The sequence below is a fragment of the Peromyscus leucopus genome, chromosome 19, assembly GCF_004664715.2.
Source record: "Peromyscus leucopus breed LL Stock chromosome 19, UCI_PerLeu_2.1, whole genome shotgun sequence".
NCBI lineage: Eukaryota > Metazoa > Chordata > Mammalia > Rodentia > Cricetidae > Peromyscus > Peromyscus leucopus.
In genome coordinates, this window is record NC_051079.1 from 68,324,436 (window position 1) to 68,349,543 (window position 25,108).

Here is a 25,108-nt window from a genome sequence, read left to right on the forward strand (position 1 = left end):
CTTTATAATATGTGGAATAATGCAAAGTAATTTCACGAAGTCACTTCTGTCCTTTCTGCCATGAGTTTCAACTTATCTCATCCATTTTTGCTGTGTTTAAAGAAGTAAGCAGTCTAAAAGGGTAAAATCTGGCCATAATCTTGAAGTGCTAATTTTAGAATGAAAATATGCCAGAAATCAATGCACTGGCTTTGCATGTGCCTTCTGTGAAGATTTTAGGGGGCATAAAAGACATGATATAGGAGTGAAATAAATGAAGTTTCACATGCTCCAAATTAATCTCCAAGTCAGCTTTAAGTAGGTAGGTTTTATTGTGAAATTTTTAATTTGTGGTGCCATAACTCTGAAAAGTCAACAAAAATTGATCGGAAGTTTTATCAGAAACATTAATAATTTAATTGCAAATAGTAGTCTGCAGGGCATAATTTGAGATTCTGATGTTTCAAAATAAAATACATTTACATGTAAATGATACTGAAATAACCATTTCTGTAGGTGCAAGCACTTTATGAAGACAGCCACAGACACATGGTGTCTGCTTGCCCACCATCAATCATGACCCAAGGAACATCTATTTCTTGTTTGAATTAAACTCATCATAACTAGTATGTACAGTAAAGTCATAAATTCAGATCCTTCTATCATCTTCTCTGCACTATTCACAGAAGAGCTTTTACTCTGAAATGGTGGCAGACTGGTCTTCTGCTTTCTGTCTGCACTTGTCTCCCAGGAGGAACCACGGTACAGCTAATAGGGATGGATGTTCAAAAAGCAACATACAGTTTTCCTAAGTTTTGAGTAGCATGGCTGTAGCATAGCAATATGAAATGTATAGGAGAAAAATGCTTTACAACTTACAGCTTGTTTACCATCAAAATGCATTTCAAAGCCATTCAGCATGTGTTTATGGAGTAAAAAGACATCTCCAACATTGATTTTTAAAAGATATTTAGCAATTACATTTTAACTGTAAGATAAACACTCAACAATTTAGCTGGGTATGGTGGCACACACATTTAATCATAGCACTTGGGAAGCAGAGGCAGGTGGATTTCTGTGGCAGGTGGATTTCTGTGAGTTCAAGGCCAGCCTGGTCTACAGAGCGAATTCCAAGACAGCCAGAGCTATATAGAAAAACTTGGAAAAACCCCAAAGCAAACCAAACCCCAAACCCCTCAAAACAACAACAACAACAACAACAACAACAACAACAACAAAAATCCAAACAAATGAACAAAAGCCATTTAGCAATTCAAAGTGATTTAGAAATGTACTTACTGGCCTGAAAACATGAATGTCTTGAGTTCTGGACACCAAGTGTGAGCTTTTGGCAATGCAGGTAGCTGTCTCCAGTTTATCGCCTGTTAGCATCCAAATCTATGAAATAATTTAAGCTTGTGAACTTCAATAATATGATTTCATTTCCTTAAAGTATTTCTGTGCACAGATGTCTGTATACCACACTCACAGGATTTTCACAATAAGGCTGAGGTAAAGCAAGCCAAGAGTATACTGAGTCAAACGGAGAAATGAAACGTGGTCACTTCCCTGATCCTTAAACAGAGAAAGTTCTGACACAGGGTCCTGAAGGTCATTTTGCTGAATGAGATCAGCTAGATACAAAGAACAAATCCTGCATAATCCCACATATATGAAGAGTCCAGAGAAGCCATAGTCATAGGATGAGGAGTGAGAACTTCAGTGGGGAAGTTTCAGGCTGGGGAGATGGAGAGTTATAGAGATTGGAACAGCAACGGCTGCAGGAAATTGTGAGCTTATTTCATGAACTCAACTGTGTACCTACTGTTGTAGAATATCACTTTAACAATTTAAAGATGTGTTGCATTTGTTTATGATGCATTTGTTTAACCATGTAAAGATGTGTTGCTTTGCCTGCCTATGGCACCATGTGATTGGTCTAATAAAAAACTGAACAGCCAATAGCTATGCAGAGGAGGGATAGGCGGGGCTGGTGGGTAGAGAGAATAAGTAGGAGGAGGAATCTAGGCTCCAGAAAGAAGAGAACGAGGGAGAAAGAGAGGGAGATGTCCGGGGCCAGGCAGGCAGGCAGCTGCCGGGCAGATACAGAGGAAGCAGGAAAAGCAGAACACACAGGAAGAAAGGTAAAAAGCTCCAAGGCAAAATGTAGATGAGGGGAAACAGGTTAAGTCCTAAGAGCCAGTGGGACAAGTGCAAGCTAAGGCTGAGCATCATAATAATGAAGGATGAGCCTCTGAGTCATGCCCTGGGGCTGGTGGTCTGAGAAAGCCTGCCACACCTACAAGTGCTAGAAGACAACTATGGGTGTGTGTTCTGCACCACAATAGAGAAAGTGCTGATTTGTTTAGGAAGAACAAGTCGGAGTGGTGTGCAGACACACAGCTGAGGCTGTGCAGGAGCCTTAAGATGTGGAGAGGCAGTGCGTAGAGCCAGAGGACCACACAGACTCATGTCAATATAGTTCTTCAGCTGGGAGGCGACGTTCAAACAGGCCAAGGGACCACAGATAAGCCAACATGTACTTGTATCAAATGAAGTGTCAAACTGTTACTTCAGCATTAACAAACTGCACACACATGGAAACACACTGTGAAAACTATACCCAGACTCCTGCTGCTTAAACTGAGGGTCAGGATTTCATTCGTGGTCACGGAACTAACTACTTGGGAAGAGTGCTGTTAGAAAACGGCAATAAAAAGGTTTCTGAATATGCAATGACCAAAACATCATTTAAAGCAAGTGTCTGAGGAGCCCACAGTGCTCTGGGCAGCACTTGCGTGGATTCCCCAAGACTGCACTGCAGCCTGGGTTCTGAGCACAACGTGCACACCCTCCCCTACGCAACAACACCCTGAGCAGCCTGAAGCACTGTGGCTCAGCCTCCGGACTACTGAATGTTCTGAACTGCAGCGGTTTACTGTACAAACTTTCCTTTTGTTCCCAAAACATAATGGTTCAACTGTGAAAACAATACTGTCATTCCTCAGTATGTAAATGTCTGCATTATACTGTGTCACAATGGTTAGCTTTAAAAATCTCTGGTTGAGTTGATGTGGGTTTCATTAAAAAAAAAAGTTCAACCCATTTTGGCTTGGAATTGGGACAGAATTCCTAATTTCTAAAGTGGTCCTAAACAAACCTCTGCTCCTCCCCATCACTATGTGTTTATGCAAAATGGCATTCACACCTTAAAGTAAAATAGTGGTCAACTCTGAAAACTGTTGAAGATGATGCTCCACACAAACTGCTGAGCTAAGACCTAATTTTTATACTTAAAAAAAAGTCATTAATCTTATTAGTATGCAAATTGGCTTTTGCTTTTAGTGAATGGTAAAATCATATAAAGAATTGTTTTAAAATAAGGTGGATGTCTGTGAGTTCGAGGCCAGCCTGGGCTACCAAGTGAGCTCCAGGAAAGGCACAAAGCTACACAGAGAAACCCTGTCTCGAAAAACCAAAAAAAAAAAAAAAGTTTCTTTATGGTTTATAATAATAAACGTTTGGTTTGTAAGATTATTCTGTATATACTTAGGGTCATGTAACAAAGTCTCTCAGGCAAAGGGCTCATGAGTGGAAAAGCTTTAGAAGCCCCGACTGTAAAGGAGTAAAGTAATCAGGTATTTATGCAGCACAGCAAACAGTCCATGCATTACTAATGCTGTCATCATCAGAGTCTCTAAGAATTTTTATCATGTGGAAAGATACATTTGTGGGAGCAGGGGACAGAAAAACCTGCATGGCATAAGGATTACTCCAGGGGTGTAACCAGCCCTGGCTGTTCTCTTTAATCAGCATCCTTTCATTAGGAACTATCACTATTATAACAAACCGAGTGACCACAGTGTACACTGCCACTGCTGAGCAACCTGTCACTCAGGAAGCATAGTGAGATGTGGCTGAGAACACTACACTCCCTTCTTCAGAGCAGGCCAGTCGGGTGGTACATGGCGAAGAGCTAAGAGGGCAAGGCTTACAGACACAGGTCGTACGCACTACAGCACAGAATCACTACAAATACCTCAAGTTCTGTACCAAGGAGCTTTACTACCTTAGTATTGATAACCAGCACGCACAGTCATCAACTAGATCATAGGTTACTTAAAACACTCAGCCATTTCTAACCCCTAACCCTAACCTTACGAAAGCAGCTTCCCCCACACCAGCACTCCTGTGAATGCTAGATTAGCCATGAAGAGATGGATGAGGAAGGGGACCGCAGCACAGCAGGTGGGGAGAACGTCTCCAGAGAAAATGCCACCCTGGAAGTCAGGTCTACTGGGAAAGGGACTGACCCTCACAACTCGTGACCGGGATGTCGGCTGGATTCCTGCAAACACTGTGTTCCTACTGCCAATTCACACAACGGAGCAGCTGGGAAGCTGGACACTGTGGGCAAAGGGAGGTCCTCGGAGAGAAGGCAGCTTCCTGAGAGTAATGCAGTGACCACAAGGGGCCAGGGAAGAACTCCTGTGGTGTCAAGCAGTGCAGCACTTCTGCACCGAATCTGCAGTCCCTGCGGGAAGGATGCCAGCACTGCACTTGCGCTGGGCAGAACTGCAGGAGCAGCTGACCGCTGCAGGCCTCTCCTAACTCTGCGGCAATAGACACATTGCTTCAGAAGCATAGCCAGCTGAACAGAGAACAGCTTCTGAATGACCTTACCTAACAATTGGTTTCTGTCCACCCCAGCTCTAGAGCAGCATGTGATGAGTCATCATGTAAGGATTCAGCAACAACTCGAAGCCTACACAAAGCTGGGCTTCTCCTACACTGACCTCCTCCCTAACTAGTGCCACTTACAATGGGATCTGGACACCCGAATGTACCCAGGACCACAGATGCTTACTGGGTGATCTGGGTACATGGGCTACTCCAGAAAGGTTTCTGTTCAATTCTGATGTGCAGAATTGTGATGGTGTACAGGTGAGGAAGTAATCAGCAAGGCGAGTGTGAACCCCAGGCTGTACATACTGGCCAGAAGCTGGTGGGTCCTAAGACTATCCCCAGGAAGTACATGTGTCATGGGGAGGGACAGGGTCAGCGCCTGCTTCAGAAGGGCTATGCTGTCTTGAGTGAGGAAAGAGACAGAGTCGGAGAGAAGTCTGGAGTAGGGCATTGTGGAGACTTCTGGAACTAGATGACTAGTGAGGAAGAAGCTATCTTTTGTACCCTCCTCCTCCCATGGAGCATAGTATTAGTTTGACTCAGTTAGAAAGCAGTTTTGGCAGTCAGAGGTTGCGGACTGTACCTTGATTCCTGCATTCCGCAGCATCTCGAGTGTGGGCCTCACATCAGCTTGCAGTTGGTCCTCCACCCCAGTGAGGCACAATAGCTCCATCTCCCTCTCCAGGCTTTCCACAACTGCAGCTACTTTCAGGGTCCGGTCATGGATGCTCAGTTTGGCTTGACTGTATCGGCTCTGAAGACAGAAGGAACAGGCATACATATACATGCAAGTTTCATGTGTGTATGACTTACACAGTTGCACTGTATCAGCTCTGAGGGTACAGGAGACAGGGGAACATGTGTGTAAATGCTCTCTCAGTGTGGAGCGAATTGGCTCTTGGGGTCAGAAGTAATATGCTGTATAAATGCTCTGTGTAAGTGCTCTGATTATTTGTAATTATTTGCTACGTGAAAATCTATTAACTCTAGTTGAACTTTCCCTAATATGGAAACTGAATTATCCAAAGTCAGATAAATCCTGAGCAATGACATCATGCTAAAGAAAGCTTCAGCTTCCGGAGCATTTTGGATTGAGGGGACTTTGGATAGTGTAACCTGTCACCTGTGCAAATATTCCAGAATCCAGACAGCTCCAAGGTCTGAAGCACCTGCGAGGCACACCCCGACTCTGCTGAGGACATGGAGCTGCTGGCATTTGTGGACGCTGCAGGGCCCCTAACCACTAGGGCAGCCTATGCCCCCACACTTCAGAAACACAGACCTTAGAACTGCACGCAAGGTCGCACGTCAGTGAGAAAACAAAGTTCTCTGAAGAAGGAAGAGGCTTGAGTGTCAAGGACTGAGGAACTCACTTCAAAGTCCTGGTACTGCTCTTCTGTCAGAGTCCTCTTGGCCACCACAAGGGTCCGAAGTCCCTCACGAGCCATGTTTCCACACTGCAAGAAAAGGGGCTCTCACCTGTGGCTCCTGGAGTTCCTGACAGACAGCACTGTCCTCAGGGACCCCTCAGGACCCTCCTGGGCAGTGCTGCAAGTCCACTACATGGAAGCACAGGAACTGCAGGGCCACAGACACAGCACAGCTGAGTGAAAAGTACAGGCAAAGCCCAGGGAAAGGAGAGGAAACAAGCAGAATGTGTCTTCAAGTTCTCCCTGTCACTGTACCCCACCCCACAAGAGGTCTCCAGCATAACTGCCCCATGAGGGGGTGAGGAAGAGACGTGACACAGATCTAAGACGGGTGGCCCCAGCTGCCTGTGTTCTTGGGCAAAGCATCAAGCTGTCTGCTTCAGTTCCATCATAGAAATTGCTTCAACAGGGCTATTCTGGAAGGACATTAGTCCTCTGGTGTAAAGTCGCATGTCAATGTCTGGCAGAGACAGACCACCAAAAACATGCACTGGGCTGATCACATGGGTCAACACCCTATGCACCAAGCTTGGGGCTCAGGTCCTAACTGGACCAGGAAAGACAGGCCCTTGGACGAGTCATCATCCTATTTATATAATAAATGGGAAATGGAAATACATTCAATAGGTGTGTGAAAAGATGCTAATCCCAATTATAGCGCATAATAATTATGATAGAATACTGTTTTCCCCTACTAAAAGTAGAAAAGTTTTAGCTGGGGCTAAGGAAAAGAAAGAGGATTTGGGGTCCAATGCTGGCAGTGTTCTAGGCACACCTGTTTGAAGGTAGCCAGTGATTCATTTCAAAATCTAAATTGCTCCAGTGGCATCAATCCCACTGCTAGACATGTCGTCTATACTTGTAAACAGTGTGATTCCAAACAAAGGGGTCCTTGCCATACTGCAGGTAGGAGTCAGGCTCTAAGAAACCCAATCAACATGCATGTTTCTGAACACACCCAGGAACTTTGCTGATAAAATGAAAGGCTTTCTCAGGCTACAACAGAACGTACATAACATACTGGTGGTGAAGAGGCAAAAGATTTATCTATGGCAAGAAAATACAATTTCAACAAACAAATGTGCATAGGATTTTTAATGAAGTTATCTTTCTGAACAACAATCTGACATTATCTGTCTGTTGCAAGACATTTATTGATTTGACCTCATAAAGCTAAATAAATTAAACAAGTATTTTACAATTAATTGCACGTCATTATGACCAAAAGTAATTTTTATGGCATTTTACTAGGTCTTCAGGGAGTTTAATTTATTCATGTCTCTGATTAAATCAAAGTGCCCTGAAGGAGATATTGATTCATATTGCCAGGACCATCGTGAATATCGGGTGTGGCTGTTGTGCTGACAGATCATCTCTGCAGTCTGACAGTGGAACAAGAGACCAAGGCACCTGCAGTAATGTGTACACGAGAGAGAGAGAGAGAGAGAGAGAGAGAGAGAGAGAGAGAGAGAGAGAGAGAGAGAGAGACAGAGAGAGAGAGAGCGCGACTGACCTGGCTATATCCTAGCAACCCTAGTTTTACTTTGAAATCTAATTACAGACCAATATACAACTTTAACAATAAATATTATAACCTCATGAGGCTAACTATAGTTTAGGAATAACAATATAGGGTTGATTATGTTTGTACCTTATTTTCTGTTCTTTTTTTTAAGAAAACAAATTAGCATTAGATTAAAATAAAAATTAAAGTCTCCTTTCAATATTGTTAAAAAATACATATACATACACACCTAATTGGTTATGTATCCAAAGCTATTTTAGATCTACTTTTACATATCTGCACACTTCATATACTAAACAAAATAGCAATTATTTCTATAGGAAGCAGAGGTTTTGTAACTAACCAGGGTTTTAGCCTTTATTTATATGGACCTGGAAGGAACTATAAATATTTAGAAAATTTAGTAGAAGAATATTACCATCCCTGGCCACCTGTCCATGCCTGGCTTATGGTGACAACATGATTCATTCCAATGGTACAAGTGTGGAAAAGGTACTACTTTTCTGTCGCTGGCTTACTAAATTTCATGAAGACATTTTGTACAAAGCTGAGAATAGGTTGCCTACCTCTTCTTCTAGCCAGTCATTGTACTGGACAATGGTGGACATTGCGACGTCAGCACCTTTCATGTAGAATGTGATTTCTGCTGTGGATTCGTCCTGGAGTAGGGTAAGAACAGACACAGAAGACAGTTGGGCTGCAGTGCTCCATGTCAATCACCACTGGCTTAGAGAGATGCTCTGGAGGAAGCAGGTCTTCGGAGAACGTGTCATGGGCTTTCTTTGTAGAAACCATCCTTAAACACCAGTGCAGTGAGGGGCAAACACCTAAGACGCTGCACTTCAGTTCTTGACACAGATCTGGTCTGTAGTCTAAGTATCAATGCTCTCCACTTCCCCAAGTGTGACAGTTTCACTATTTAGCAAGTGAAATTACAAAACGTAATTTTGGTACTGGTTATGGTAACAAGCAAAAAGGTTTGTATTAGTAACTTTGTGGTCATAAATCATTAAATTCTTTGGCATGTTATATGATTTCTGTTGAGGACAAAACAAAGCAATATTCACTAAAATATTACTACTGCCCCCCTCTACTTGTTCTGCTTTAGTGGTTGTAGGAAGAATGGCTTTATCAACTGGAGCCATACAAGCTTCTCAGTTCATATATTATTGAGTTTTTTCTTTTCTTTTCTTCTTCTTTTAAACAAAACAATAACAAAGCACAAAGTACTGAGTAAATATCTGACCTTGACATTTTCTGGGGTGGGAGGAAGTTCTGTATAGATTTAAAGCCTGGACACAGTGACTGGAGGAACTGGTGTGTGAGCTCAGCTGGGAAACCATGACGTACTCTGACAATGATGCCCATCCGCTTGCTCTCAGAGGTGAAGGGAAACATCTGCAGGATGCAGTAAGTCAAGACCTGGCCACTGGGGGTCTTCAGCTGCATGGAAGCAAGGTCCCTGCTGACCAGAGTGAGCCCGACACTCTCTGTCCACCGCACCAGTGCCACCTGAGGAGATCAGAGTGTGTGTGTGAGGATCAACCACCTGGGGAAAACTATGTGAAGAAACACAGCACACTGGTGTGCAGAGCCACTGAGACACAAGTGATGCAGAGAAACGAAGTGCGTAACTTTCATTTCTCTCCTACACAATTCTGAACAGTTCTTTAACAGGTGAGCAAGATTTTTTTGTTTGTTTAAAAGAAGACCACTATGCACCATAAAGACTATTTTGCAATGTGTTCTGATTGGATTCCCAGAACAGATGGTTTCAGACTCCAGGAAAGAATCCCAAGAACCCATCTAGGGCTTGAGTCGCATGATTTGTCCCAATTCACCACCAGTGGTTCTGCAGGCTTTTCCATCCTCTTTATCTTTTTTTCCTAGTAGAAAGGATAAGCCGATACCTGATTAATGAACTCATAATAAACATCCAGGTACCTACAGAACAGCTACAGATGTAAAGAGAACTGCCTTGGTTTCATCCTGTTGCTGTGATGAAACATTTTGGCTCAAAGGAACCTCATGAGGAAGGAGTTTACTCGGTTCAGACTTCCAGATCACCTGGCTGAGGGATGTCAGGGCAGGAACCATGGAGAAACATGCTCACTGGCTCATTTTCTGGCTCCCTCCCAGCCTCATGTGTGACAGCACTCTAATGCAGCCCAGGACCACCTATTTAAGGATGGCAGCACTCAGACCATGGGCTGGGCCTTCCTACAACCATCCCTTACAGACATGCCCAAACATTAATATGATAAAAGAAAATTACTCACTTGAGACTCAATTTTGGGTGACTGTAGTCTTTGTCAAGTTGACAATTAATGATAGCTAGGACAGAGAGAATAACAAAGTAGATGCCCAGCCTGGGTTCTGAGTTGAGTATGGCTGTGACACCCAGCAGCTCTGTGTCCAATTCTTTATTTTGTCAAGGTTTGCTTTCCTCTGTAATGTGAAAAGGACACTTGCAAACTGTCCTAAGGCTGAAATGATGTAAATAAATTCCTGGCTTATGCAGGTTCTCAAACATAGGAGCTATTTTTTATTTACAGTTATTTATTATAAAATTTAAAAATCATTAGTGGCATAATCAATTTTAGGTTAATACATGAAATCTTTATGACTTTCTCTGGAAAGGGGTTATCTTTAGAGCAATCTCATCACAGTTACATAAAATAGTACCCAACCCTCTCAGAGTCTAAAGGAATGCCAGCCCAGCCGAGCAAGGCCACAGTTTCCCTCAGTGGGTTCCAGGTGGGGCCTTCCCTTGCTCTGTCCCCCAGATGCAGCTTTGCCAGAGGCCAGGAAGCACACACAGTTCTTGCCCAGCATGAGTCTCTCTTGGGGAAGAGTAAGACTCTGTGTTTTTAGTTTGAACACCGCTTGAACATCTAGATTTTATCTTGGGCTTTGGGAACTCAAGAAATATCAAGAACACTTAAATCTTGTCTTGTGCCATTGTCATGAATTCAGTCTTAGTGTCCTGTCTATGCTCATCTCCTCAGAGAGAACATGATAAAACTTCTAGTCAGAGATCCAGAATTTCTGCAGTGGTGGCAGCCTCAAAATCTGTTTCTTTGTACAATGGCAATGCTTGAGGCTACCCCTCAGCATCTGGTGAAGATGAAACCTTCACAGGTGATGGGTCCCCAGCAGGATGCACATGTGGTTACCAGACATGGGGGTTTGATCCTCGGTCCTTTGGCACAGAGGCCATTTTGTTTTTTTCTTTGGGAAGACCAGGAATCCCTTTAAAAGCAGGACTTTTAGGTAATTTCCCACAAACCCAATGGCAGAATACTTTCAAAAAAATGTTTTTTTCAAAGGCTGGGATGGAGAGCTGTTTCTTTACCTTGAATGCTAAGACCTCCCAAGGCCCACAGCAGGAACATGTATAAGTGCTAGGGGCACTATGGCAGAACTACAGAAAAGAACGTGGGGTGCAGTGCCCAGTTGGGTATGACAGACATGGACAGGCAGGCTGCATCCCAATGCACTCTTCACGCAGTCTCTCCAGGGCTCTCCATGCTCTTACATGACATCTGCTAAAGTGGTGAACTGCACAAGTGTGAGGGTTGTTTAGGATGACAAACACACACAGACTCAGGCACTTGCAAGTGACCGGTCACAAATTATATGCAGTGCACTAGGGAAAGTATCTCTTCACAGTGTTTTGATGGTTTAAAACTGGTGGGGTTAGCCTAGGACAAACGGAGTGGAACTGTGATCAGACTATAAATGTACTCAGCAGGCTAGGCTGTAAAAGAAGAGATGACAGAACATCAACAGAGCAAACCCAAGCCCTTGACCTTGTGCTCCTGCACTCTGAATGGGGCAGCCGCCATCTCAAGTACTGCACTCAGCTCTTCTGCTCTGGACACACGCAGAGATCTCCTTCATTGACTCGAGCCCTCCTGTCCCCTTCTCAACATGGAACTGCTCAGTTCACTCTGATCAGCTCACTTTGCCAGTCTTAGTAAGCACTCTGGGCCTCGCCCTTAAGATAACTCATACATACTGTAACGGAACGCCTGTGCTTGTCAAGTACGATGAGAAATCGCCACCGAGAAATTCTTTGCTTTGTGATTCCCTGTTTGTGACAAATCAGCAAAGGATTTATCTTCTAAAGCTGCCTCTGACAAGGCCACCAAGTCACTGTATCTTTGCAGCCTTGTCATCTTTATTGCGGGCAGGGACATAAGGGTTAGAACACTGCATGAAGACCTGCATGGTTGCAGAAAGATGTGTCTATGAAAATCAAATGGCTTTCTATGTCCAGTCTTGGTTGTTTGCCACAAAGCAACAGCAACATGTACCCACCCTTTGAGCATCGGCTGTTCTTGGCTGGTTAAGATGGTGCACAAAATGTTCAATGGTGTGTCACAGGGAAGCTGGGATCAAAACTCTTTTTTTTTTTTTTTTTTTTTTTTTTTTTTTTATTTGTGATATATATTTTTTATTTTACAATACCATTCAATTCTACATATCAGCCATGGGTTCCCCTATTCTCCCCCCTCCCACGCCCTCCCCTTACCCCCAGCCCACCCTCCATTCCCACCTCCTCCAGGACAAGTCCTCCCCCGAGGACTGTGATCAACTTGGTAGACTCAGTCCAGGGAGGTCCAGTCCCTTCCGCCCAGACTAAGCCAAGTGTCCCTGCATAAGTTCCTGGTTTCAAGCAGCCAATTCATGCATTGAGCACAGGACTTGGTCCCACTGCCTAGATGCCTCCCAAACTGATCAAGCCAATCAACTGTCTCACCTATTCAGAGGGCCTGATCCAGCTGGGAGCCCCTCAGCCTTTGGTTCATAGTTCATGTGTTTCTATTCATTTGGCTATTTTTTTTCAATAATTGAGTAAAACTGAAATTTATTATAAGCCACAGTCGTCCTAGGGACCTCCATGCTATATATATATATAGCCTTTATGGTTCTATGGGTTGTGGTCTGATTGTTCATTTTATATCTAGAATCCACCAATGAGTGAGTACATACCATAACTGTCTTTCTGGGTTTGGGTTACCTCACTCAGGATGATTTTTTCTAGTTCCATCCATTTGCCTGCAAATTTCATGCTTTCATTGTTTTTCTCTGCTGAGTAGTACTCCATTGTGTATATGTACCACATTTTTTTCATCCATTCTTCCGTTGATGGGCATCTAGGCTGTTTCCAGGTTCTGGCTATTACAAATAGTGCTGCTATGAACATAGATGAGCATGTATCTTTATGGTATGTATCAGCATTCTTTGGGTATATGCCCAAGAGTGGTATGGCTGGGTCTTGAGGTAGTTCGATTCCTAATTTTCTGAGAAACCGCCATACTGATTTCCACAGTGGTTGTACAAGTTTACATTCCCACCAACAGTGGAGGAGTGTTCCCTTTGCTCCACATCCTCTCCAACATTGGTTGTCATTGGTGTTTTTGATCTTAGCCATTCTAACAGGTGTAAGGTGGTATCTCAGAGTCGTTTTGATTTGCATTTCTCTGATGATTAAGGATGTTGAGCATTTCTTTAAATGTCTTTCAGCCATTTGTAGTTCTTGTTTTGTGAATTCTCTGTTTAGCTCTTTAGCCCATTTTTTAATTGGACTGTTCAGTGCTTTGATGTCTAGTTTCTTGAGTTCTTTATATATTGTGGAGATCAATCCTCTGTCAGATGTGGGATTGGTGAAGATCTTTTCCCAATCTGTTGGCTGTCTTTTTGTCTTATTGACTGTGTCTTTTGCCCTGCAAAAGCTTCTCAGTTTTGAGAGGTCCCATTTATTAATGGTTGTGCTCAGGGTCTGTGCTGTCGGTGTTTTATTTAGGAAATGGTCTCCAGTGCCAATGCGTTCAAGAGTGCTTCCTATTTTCTTTTCTATTAAGTTTAGTGTAACTGGATTTATGTTTAGGTCTTTGGTCCACTTGGACTTGAGTTTTGTGCATGGTGACAGATATGGATCTATTTGTAATCTTTTACATATTGACATCCAGTTATGCCAGCACCATTTGTTGAAGATACTTTCTTTGTTCCATTGTATAGTTTTGGCTCCTTTGTCAAAAACCAGGTGTTCATATGTGCATGGATTAATGTCAGGGTCTTCAATTCGATTCCATTGGTCCGTATGTCTGTTTTTATACCAGTACCAAGCTGTTTTTATTACTATGGCTCTATAGTAGAGTTTGAGGTCCGGGATGGTGATGCCTCCAAGGGTTGCTTTATCATATAGGATTCTTTTAGCTATCCTGGGTCTTTTGTTTTTCCATATAAAGTTGAGTATTTTTCTTTCCAAGTCTGTGAAGAATTGTGTTGGGATTTTGATGGGGATTGCATTGAATCTGTAGATTGCTTTTGGTAAGATTGCCATTTTTACTATGTTAATCCTACCTACCCATGAGCATGGGAGATCCTTCCATTTTCTGATATCTTCTTCAATTTCTTTCTTTAGAGATTTAAAGTTCTTATCAAAAAGGTCTTTCACTTGTTTAGTTAGTGTTATCCCAAGGTATTTTATATTATTTGTGGCTATTGTAAAGGGTGATGTTTCTCTGACTTCTTTCTCAGCCCTTTTATCATTTGTGTATAGGAGGGCTACTGATTTTTTTGAGTTGATCTTGTATCCTGCCACTTTACTGAAGGAGTTTATCAGCTGTAGAAGTTCCCTGGTAGAGTTTTTGGGGTCACTTATGTATACTATCATATCATCTGCAAATAGTGAAAGTTTGACTTCTTCCTTGCCAATTTGTATCCCTTTGATCTCCTTTTGTTGTCTTATTGCTCTAGCTAGAACTTCTAGTACTATATTGAATAAATATGGGGAGAGTGGACAGCCTTGTCTTGTTCCTGAATTTAGTGGTATCGCTTTGAGTTTCTCTCCATTTAATTTGATGTTTGCTGTTGGCTTGCTATAGATTGCTTTTATTATGTTTAGAAATGTTCCTTGTATTCCTATTCTTTCTAAGACCTTTATCATGAAGGGGTGTTGGATTTTGTCAAAGGCTTTTTCAGCATCTAGGGAGATGATCATGTGGTTTTTTTCTTTCAGTTTGTTTATATGGTGTATTACATTGACTGATTTCCGTATGTTGAACCATCCTTGCATCCCTGGGATGAATCCTACTTGGTCGTGATGGATGATTGTTTTGACGTATTCTTGGATTCGGTTTGCCAATATTTTGTTGAGTATTTTTGCATCAATGTTCATGAGGGAGATTGGTCTGTAGTTCTCTTTCTTTGTTGCATCTTTGTGTGGTTTGGGTATCAGGGTAATTGTAGCCTCATAAAAAGAGTTTGGTAGTGTTCCTTCTGTTTCTATTGTGTGGAACACTTTGAAGAGGATTGGTATTAGTTCTACTTTGAAAGTCTGGTGGAATTTTGCACTGAAACCATCTGGTCCTGGGCTTTTTTTAGTTGGGAGACTTTTGATGACTGTTTCTATTTCTTTAGGGGTTATTGGTCTATTTAAATGGTTTATCTGGTCTTGATTTAATTTTGGTATTTGGTATTTATCCAGAAAATTGTCCATTTCTTCCTGGTTTTCCATTTTTGTGGAGTACAGGTTTTTGAAGTATGATCTGATGATTCTCTGGATTTCCTCATTGTCTGTTGTTATGTCTCCCTTTTCATTTCTGATTTTGTGAATTTGGGTGCTCTCTCTTTGCCTTTTGGTTAATTTGGCTAGTGGTTTGTCTATCTTGTTGATTTTTTCAAAGAACCAACTCTTTGTTTCATTGATTTTTTGTATTGTTCTCTTGTTTTCTATTTCGTTGATTTCAGCCCTCAATTTGATTATTTCCTGGCGTCTATTTCTCCTGGGTGAGTTTGTTTCTTTTTGTTCTAGAGCTTTCAGTTGTGCTGTTAATTCCTTGGTATGGGATTGCTCCATCTTCTTTATGTGTGCATTTAGAGCTATGAATTTTCCTCTTAGCACTGCTTTCATAGTGTCCCATAAGTTTGGGTATGTTGTACTTTCATTTTCATTGAATTCTAGGAACTCTTTAATTTCTGTCTTTATTTCTTCCTTGACCCATTGATGTTTCAGGTGGGCATTATTCAGTTTCCATGAGTTTGTGGGTTTTCTATAATTTTTGTTGTTATTGAGTTCTAATTTTAAGGCATGGTGGTCTGATAAGATACAGGAGGTTATTCCAATTTTTTTGTATCTGTTGAGATTTGTTTTGTGTCCAAGCATGTGGTCAATTTTTGAGAAGGTTCCATGGGGTGCTGAGAAGAAGGTATATTCTTTTGTGTTAGGATGGAATATTCTGTAGATGTCTATTAGGTCCATTTGAGTCATAACATCTGTTAGGTCCTTTATTTCTTTGTTAAGTTTCAGTCTGGTAGATCTATCTTTTGGTGAGAGTGGTGTGTTAAAATCTCCCACTACTAATGTGTGGGGTTTGATGTGCGTTTTAAACTTTAGTAGTGTTTCTTTTATGAATGTGGGTGCTTTTGTATTTGGAGCATAAATGTTTAGAATCGAGACTTCATCTTGGTGGATTTTTCCCATGATGAATATGTAATGTCCATCCTGGTCTCTTTTGATTGATTTTAGTTTGAAGTCTATTTTATTAGATATTAGGATAGCTACACCAGCTTGTTTCTTAGGTCCATTTGCTTGGAAAACCTTTTCCCAGCCCTTTACTCGGAGGTAGTGTCTGTCTTTGGAGTTAAGGTGTGTTTCTTGTATGCAGCATATGGATGGGTCCTGTTTTCTTATCCATTCTGTTAGCCTGTGTCTTTTTATAGGTGAGTTGAGACCATTGATATTGATGGATATTAATGACCAGTGATTGTTAATTCCTGTTATTTTTTGGTTGTGTTGTGTTGTCCTTCTGTGGTGTATGTTGGTGTAGGATTATCTATTGCTTGATTTTTCATGGATGTGTTTAGCTTCTTTGGGTTGAATTTTCCCTTCTAGTGCTTTCTGTAGGGCTGGGTTTGTGGACAGGTATTGATTAAATCTGGTTTTATCCTGGAATATTTTGTTTACTCCGCCTATGGTGATTGAGAGTTTTGCTGGGTATAATAGTCTGGGTTGGCATCCATGGTCTCTTAGTGTCTGCATGAGGTTTGTCCATGATCTTCTAGCTTTCATAGTCTCTATTGAGTAGTCTGGTGTTATTCTGATGGGTTTGCCTTTATATGTTACTTGGTCCTTTTCCTTTGCAGCTCTTAATATTTTTTCTTTATTCTGTGTGTTTAGTGTTTTGATTATTATGTGGCGAGGGGACTTTTTTTTTGGATCCAGCCTATTCGGTGTTCTGTAAGCTTCTTGTATCTTCATAGGTATTTCTTTCTTTAGGTTAGGAAAGTTTTCTTCTATGATTTTGTTGAATATATTTTCTGTGCCTTTGAGTTGGTATTCTTCTCCTTCTTCTATCCCTATTATTCTTAGGTTTGGTCTTTTCATGGTGTCCCAAATTTCCTGGACGTTTTGTGTTAGGACTTTTTTGTCTTTATTGTTTTCTTTGACTGACGAATCTATTTTCTCTATCATGTCTTCAGCGTCAGAGATTCTCTGTTCCATTTCTTGCAATCGGTTGGTTATGCTTGTTTCTGTAGTTCCTGTTCGTTTTGTCAGGGTTTCTATTTCCAGTATTCCCTCAGCATGTGTTTTCTTTATTGTCTCAAATTCATTTTTCAGATCTTGGAATGTTTCTTTCATCTGTTTAATTGCTTTTTCTTGGCTTGATTTGATTTCTTCCCATTTTTTGTTCGTTTTTTCTTCCATTTCTTTAAGGGAGTTTTTTATTTCCTCTTTAATGGAGTTTTTCATTTCCTCTTTAAGGGAAGTTTTTATTTCCTCTTTAAGGGAGTTTTTTATTTCCTCTTTAAGGGAGTTTTTTATTTCCTCTTTAAGGAAAGTTTTTATTTCCTCTTTAAGGTAGTTTTTCAATTCCTCTTTAAGGAAAGTTTTTATTTCCTCATTGAGGGAATGTTTTATTTCTTCTTTAAGGGCCTCTATCATCTTCTTAATGTCATTTTTAGGGTTGATTTCTTCTGTTTCTTCTGTCATGGTATGTTTAGGTCTTGCAGGTGTAGAATCACTAGGTTCTGATGTTGCCATATAGGTCTTTATGTTGTTGCTTGTATTTTTGCACTGGCGTCTACTCATCTCTTCCTCTGTGAGGTGCAGGTGGTGTCTGTGTCTGAGAGTGCCTCTCTTGTTCTAATTTTTAGTCTTGGTTTAGTAGTGGTTCTTGGTTAAATTGGTGCTCTTGGGCTATTTCTTCAGGGGCAGCTGATTTCGATCGGTGAATTATATACTTATGATTCTGGTGATCTGGTTTGGTGTCTGGGTAGCGCCTTCTTCTGTGTTCCCAGGTCACGTTTTGTTCATTTGTCAACTCCTCAGCTGATCTTGATTCCTCAGACTTTAAACTGTAGGCATCTGAATCCTCTCCCAGATGGGTTTCAGCTGAGCAGGGTAGTCTCACCAACACCTCCAAATTGTTGGGTTTCACAGGATCAGCAGCTGGGCCCTGGGTTGTTCTCAGACGGAGTGTTCAGATTCGTTCTGGTTCTGACCCACCGAGATAGCTTCTTCCCCAGATGTTGGGGTTAGGGGCGTCCCTGTTCCAAGCTGCGTCTGCTTGTCTCCGTCCCTGGCCTGTTTACCTCTGCAGTCCGCCACCGGGCCTGTATGTCCCTGTCAGCTGCTGCTGGGCCTGTCTGCCTCTGGAGGCCGCCACCGGGCCTGAATGTCTCTGCAGGCTGCAGCCGGGACTGAATGTCCCTGTCGGCCGCTGCCGCCGGGACTGAATGTCCCTGTCGGCCGCTGCCGCCGGGCCCGTTTACCTCAGCGGGCCGCTGCTGGGCCCGTCTACTTCCACAGGCCGCCGCCACAGGCCTACCTGCGTCTGCTTGTCTCTGCCGCTGGGCCTGTCTACCCCTGTGGGCCGCCACCGGGCCTGAATGTCCCTGTCGGCCGCTGCCGCCGGGTCCGTTTACCTCAGCAGGCCGCCGCTGGGCCCGTCTACCTTTGTGGGCTGCCGCTGGGCCTGAATGTCTCTGCCGGCTGTCGCCGGGTCTGAGTATCCCTGTCGGCTGCCACCGCTGGGCCCGTCTACCTCCACGGGCCCCGCCGCAGGCCTACCTGCGTCTGCTTGTCTCTGCCGCCGGGCCTGTCTACCTCTGTGGGCCGCCGCTGGGCCTGAGTGTCTCTGCCGGCTGCCGCCGGGCCTGAATATCCCTGTCGGCCGCTGCCGCCGGGCCCGTTTACCTCAGAGGGCTGCTGCTGGGCCCGTCTACCTCCACGGGCCGCCGCAGGCCTACCTGCGTCTGCTTGTCTCTGCCGCCGGGCCTGTGTACCTCTGTGGGCCGCCGCTGGGCCTGAATGTCTCTGCCGGCTGCCGCCGGGCCTGAATGTCCCTGTCGGCTGCTGCCGCCGGGTCCGTTTGCCTCAGCAGGCTGCCGCTGGGCCCGTCTACCTCTGTGGGCTGCCGCTGGGCCTGAATGTCTCTGCCGGCTGCCACCGGGTCTGATTATCCCTGTCGGCTGCCACTGCTGGGCCCGTCTACCTCCACGGGCCCCCCGGGATCAAAACTCTTACTCCAAGTTGCCAGGTTATGAGAAGGGAATGAAGAACAGCTCCCAATGATCTAGTACTATAACTGAGCATCAGCAGCTTGCTCAAACTATAGTACTGAAGAAGACATGGAGATGTTAAGAGCCTGGCACCTGACCACAGTGCCTCTTCCCATCCAAGACAATGACTCCATAAGTTGCAAATGATCTAATATGCCAAGGTTAATTTTCAATTTACAGTGAAAGGTTACTATTACACTGTGACCCGTAAATTGCATCTTTCCGTGAATACCCTATCATCTCACAGTGCCCCACTGCAGTCAGGACCAGGCTTTCTATATTTGGTGACTCACATCTGTTTATTATTTAGTTTATGCTTGGCTTCACAGCTCCTTTTGAGTTAGCAGCTTATAACAAAAATCAGTTTAGCTACTTACACCTAGCCTAGGATTCTATGCAAAAGGTTTAATCACCCTGAGGATCACATACCTACATCCATCCAAGCAAATCAGATTTAAGTTTTCCACAAGACAGATACTTTAAATTATTGCCCAGTGTAAGCTGCTTGGTATTGGGCAAGATTCTCTTGATAATACAAAGGTAGACAAGTGACGGGGAAGCAGCCTTGCAGGAGAACTGCTGTGAATTCAGACTGTGGTGTTCGTTCTCTGTCACTCCTAATGGGTAAATTCAGGTGCCAGTTCCTGGAGCAGCTACCTCACCCTCAGCAACTCTCCAGCTCCAGCCTGAGCTTTGAAGCCATGGGCAGTTACTGCACTGTGAAGTAGATCTCCAGTGAATTCTCTCTGTGCATTCAAAATAGATCTGAGGTATTCTTTCTAGGACTTGTATCTGATGGCATTACATATAGAAATAAAAGCAAAGAAACTTTCAGTGGCATTGGCAGCTAGAGTCTCTCTTCTTCCTACAGCTTCAAACAATTAAAGATATGTACTTTGGGGACTGGGGATGAGTCGCAGTAAAAGAATATATGCCCCACACCAACAAAATAAAATGAAACAAAACAAAATATACATCCTTCAGAAAAGGATGCTTTAAGAGAGCATGTCAGCATGCTCCGAAGAAACAGATAGCATTCTCATAATAACACAGCATTAACATATAACATTATCATAATGACGTAGCATTGTTACGTATGTAGTTTCAGGAGCTGTTGTCCTTTTCAGGTTTCAACTTGGATCCTTGGAGAAATGACTGATTCTAAGAATGGAGCAAAAATATATGCAGACGTATATATAAGATGTGCCTGTAGCATCTCTGTATGCACAGAAAACAAGGCAATGCTTAAATACAAAAAGCAGTACTAGAGGGGATTAAAACCCCAAGTATAAAACAAGCATGCATGAATCCATTGTGAGAAGTAAATGGATGACTAAACACATCACCGAGAGAACTCTCTCATGCAAAAGTGTAATTTATACAGGACTTCACCCTCAAGGAGGGGAATATAATACCCCTTTTGATATAGGTTGTACATGGGAGCTTCCTGACTAAGAACAGTTTTTGTTGTTAGTTTTAGAGACAGTGTCTCTCTACATAACCCTGACTGTTCTGGAGCTCACTAAGCTGGCCTCAAACTCACGGAGATTCCCCTGCCTCTGCCTCCTGAATGCCACGACACCTGGCTGACCAAGAATGCAGTGTTAAATGAAGAAACAAAAGGGTAAGCATCAGTGGAGATAGCTGAGAAACACACCTGGGCCAAGTGACCAGAGTCAGCGTCAGAAGTGCTGCTTGTGTGGACTGTGATGTGATGTGATGTGATGTGATGTGATGGGATGTGATGTGATGTGATGATGGGATGGGATGGGATGTGATGATGGGATGTGATGGGATGTGATGATGTGATGTGATGATGGGATGTGATGATGGGATGGGATGTGATGATGTGATGGGATGATGTGATGGGATGATGTGATGGGATGTGATGATGTGATGTGATGTGGTGATGGGACGGGACAGGATGGGATGCAACATGCTCTCCCTTCCAAGCTCCTAACTCCATCTACTCTGGAGAAAAATTCCAACAGACCCAAACTGAGAGTCAAATCACCTAGCCAGTCACCTCCAAAAGCGTCACTAAAACACGGGAAGTGAGAAAGTGCCCCAACCAACGAGAGTCTAAAAGAAAATGATGCTCAGATTAAACAAGAAGACTTTAGGTAAAAACAAAGGCCACCTGGAAAAGCCTGGCTGCAGTGTGTCGTTTGCTCATGTTTGCCTGAGTGTGACCTGAAGTCACACTGTGTGCCCACTTGTGCAAACTACCAAGTGACTGTCCAGACTGTTTCCAAAGTGCCTTGTCCCTTTCTACAATCACTTTACAGGAGTGGTTTAAGGGGCTCTCTTCTTCATAGTATTTGACATCTGGTGTTTGACTTCTAATTCTCCTATGTAAAGGACACCAGGGTTACTGCCCATCACCAACATTTAGACCTCCATGTGGGTTTTTCCATAATAGTTTCCTGTAGAACTAGATGAAAGCCCCAGAGAGCATGGCCCTCAATTCTCTGTCCCTGTGATACTGAGATGTGGTTGAAATGGGGAATAAAGGTGCACTGGAGATGTAGGTTTCACCATGAGTAGCTGTAGGTACTGCGGTAAGAGCCAAGGTCCTAAGCTCCTATTTTGTCAGGCCTGACCAGCTGCTTCCTGGAATACAAGAAATCCTTCTGGTTGCTTTGCAGAAGAGCTGGTGATCTATCACAGAGACCAGAAAGTAAAGGACAGACCAACCTTAGCACTGTGGTGCTGATGTCTCTTTTTAGAGACGTATAGAAATTTAGAATATCTTTATCTATATGGCTAACTCAAATGTGAATTAAAAAAGAAGGCTGCTCAAGAAACCAGAGAAGCTTTACTCTAAGGTTGCTTACTTTGTGAGCCTGTTGGGCTCAGGGGAGGAGTGGAAGGTGAATGTCTTCCTACTGACTGCTCTCCTAGCTGGGAAGGAACATAAGGCCATGTCTGTGATAGGCAAATGCTTTCCTATTGAGTGGCACCTGCAGCCTTTTTCCCTGTTTCTTTTAGATGCTGTCATGGATGCAGAGGCAACCAAAGAATGCATTCCTCAACCAGCACTTTCTAATGATACCATGTATCCAATGCTATCATTTGAGTCTATTTTATAAGGCAATTTTGTAGGTAATGAAATAAAAACTTAGGGGTAGGTTATCAAATACTTCTTGTGTGTATCTATATTAAATGGAATTAATTGCTGCTTGGCATTTTAACAAGAAATAACCTCTGGGATATTTTTCTCTGAGATATAAAATGATAATCTAGAAGTAAAAGGCTTCATATATTTTGAATGACTATTTTTATGACTACTGAGCTTTCTGAAATTTCTAATACATAATGTGACTATTGATAATAACTCAGAGGCAAGAATAATTAAAACGAGAATGTTAAAACAAAACACCACCAGTGAGAGTCTGAGTGGGATTTTCTCTACAGGCCACTTAGTGACCACCCAACAGCTGTCACAGGCACCTCATCTGCACAGTCACATTTCCCACGCAAAGTAACCAAGTAGAGGCGAGTGTGCCCCAGACACACACCATACGGAAGAAAATAAAACACAGGGCAAGATTTTATCAATCCCTTTCTCTATAATTCCATTATCCAGAAATTTCTGTGCTGCTATTCTTGAAACGCTTGACAGAAATTTCCTCTATCCTATTAGCAATTATACACACACAGCTGCCAGCTGTACCCTTAGAGTACATATTTTACCATGTACTTTATAAATCATAATTTAATCACTGACATCTCATCATTTTTGATTGTGATTATTACAATCATTGTTATAATTTAATAGAATTATTAACTTAAAATGCAATTTGATCATCTAGAAAAAGTACTAATCAATATTCACAGACAGGCTATGCAGTATTTATTCTCTATTGGTCTTGAAGGTCACAGAGTGAAGGCTTTGTGTCACTGACAATGATTTGCTCCTCACAAATATATCGACAAAACACCACAATTAGTCTTGCTTCAATAGGCACACACAATAAAATGAATTAAAAAATCCAACACTCCACATACATTAGCTCTTCTGTAAATCCAAATGTAATGCTATTAAGGACATATTGTTCCTTATTTTAAAATATTCTACTTGTGATTTGTCATTAATTCTAGCTGATTCTTACACATAAATAGTTGAGCAAGGCAAAGATAGCTGTATCTTGAGATGATATTTAAACATAGGGCTTACTGATTGAGAGATGTAACTATATAATGGAAAGGATGCTACTAATAAACAGCTAGTTTACAGGAATAAGCAGTCATTAAAAATCACAGCCAATCAATCTTTTGGTCCATAATCAGCAGAGGTCATGCTATGCCTTGATCACTTGTGTTGATGACTTCTGCACTGAGCCTAAGCTTATGTTCTCTTGTGATTCCTGTGACTTGAGTTCAGTGCTGGCTTCCTGCACTGCACTGGACATGCAGTTAAACAATGAAAAGCTAGATTTTCATTCTGTAAAGGAACTTCTATGACATATTTAACATTTGTTCAGCTTTAGATTGCTATGCTGAGCCTGTACACAAATGACAGGTAAGGAGAACTTCCTTCTCAGAGAAAATGAAATATTGATCACTTATCACAGGAAACAATGACCAGGGCATAAATAGATCCTACCTCATACATACAAGTCAGTTGTTTATTCTCTGACATCACTATCACTTTTAGGCCTTCAAGTAGACGTAAGCATGTGACCAATGACACATCCTGGCAAGTACTTATTGTGTCTATTAGGACCTTTATGAACTCAACCCTCAAGAATTCCACGATGTGTAGAGTAAAAGTTCATCTATGTAAAAGTGCTGGTATAGAAAAGATCCTCCTTTCAGTCAGGAAAATGAAAACCATGGTGGCTTATACTATAAAGAACAGCAACTGGCTTACAAACTCAAAACGGGTCACTCAACAAACCACATTCATCCTCAGAATAAGATGAAAGAGTTCCATGAAGTGATGGGGATTATCATACAACAGTGCAATGCACAAAATGTAGGGCCTTCTGTCTTACAAGTTATCAGGTAGAATAACCGTGAGAGCCATGGATAAATAGGATTATAAGAATATAGTGTTGATAGGACTGTATCAAACCAGTCTCTTAACTGCTAACACTGCTTATTAACATGGATGCTGTGGTAGGTCAGCACTGGGGTTAAACAGAAAACATCAATTGAACCATTTCCCTAAATAAAGCTCCGGGGTGCAATATTCTGAGCACTTTATCCAATAAGAAATGCTTTTACAATAGTACCGTGGTGACTGGGAAACATCGCTATCATCTGTCAAGCTAACAGCAGCGAAGTTCAATATGCCAAACAACAGGCTATTTGGATGCCTTTCCTGAGGCTGTGGGATCTGCACACCACATCAATACTACACTTTAAAAATCACAATGAAGCTCATTGTTTTCATGTTCAGATTTAAAATATGTGTTACATATCTTTTTACATATTACTTAACATTCTGCCTTTAATCACCGTCAAATTTTCATACAAGTCAAAAGAGTTAAGGATAAGGTTAGCAGTTTCTTTGTTATAAATTCTTTAAGCTCTTAAAAGTCTTCAAATCAATGAAATGTCCTTTGATGGTGAATCCCTAATATTTTAAAGTTTTCTATGTACCTCAACAAAACTCACATGTCTTTGTTAGGCAATAAAGTGAATACGTAAATAGTATAGTTCTGAACCACAAATGTGAATGGCTTTGGCAGCCTCGGTCTGGGCTCCCCTTGTTATGACCAGGAAATGCCTTCTCAACATTGATCATATGGAATTGTGGAGGAGCTCTGGAATGCTGCAATACCAAAAACAGCGCTAGCTCTTTCTGGGAAAAAGAATGGTAGCCTTTTTCCTTTCATAAAGCAGTTATGTGTGCCCTCTTTCTGTCTCAAAACCTTCTTGAGGGCTAAGAAGACAGCAATTTATA

The 25,108-nt window shown here is 42.3% G+C and overlaps 1 protein-coding gene across 10 annotated transcripts in view; it reads right to left on the reverse strand.

Annotated features, from left to right (window-relative positions):
* The window catches only part of Atp9b (ATPase phospholipid transporting 9B (putative)), a 255,789-nt gene that overhangs the window by 22,033 nt on the left and 208,648 nt on the right, over positions 1-25,108 (reverse strand). For 9 of the 10 annotated variants that reach the window (XM_028872015.2, XM_028872021.2, XM_028872020.2 and 6 more), the window contains 5 exons: positions 8,971-9,132; positions 8,187-8,279; positions 6,039-6,122; positions 5,249-5,419; positions 1,279-1,377 (listed from right to left, as the gene is read on the reverse strand). In XM_028872015.2, coding sequence (XP_028727848.1) covers positions 1,279-1,377; positions 5,249-5,419; positions 6,039-6,122; positions 8,187-8,279; positions 8,971-9,132 — 609 coding nt within the window. The remainder of the gene's footprint in view (positions 1-1,278; positions 1,378-5,248; positions 5,420-6,038; positions 6,123-8,186; positions 8,280-8,970; positions 9,133-25,108) is intronic. The other variant, XM_028872024.2, reaches the window with a different exon arrangement.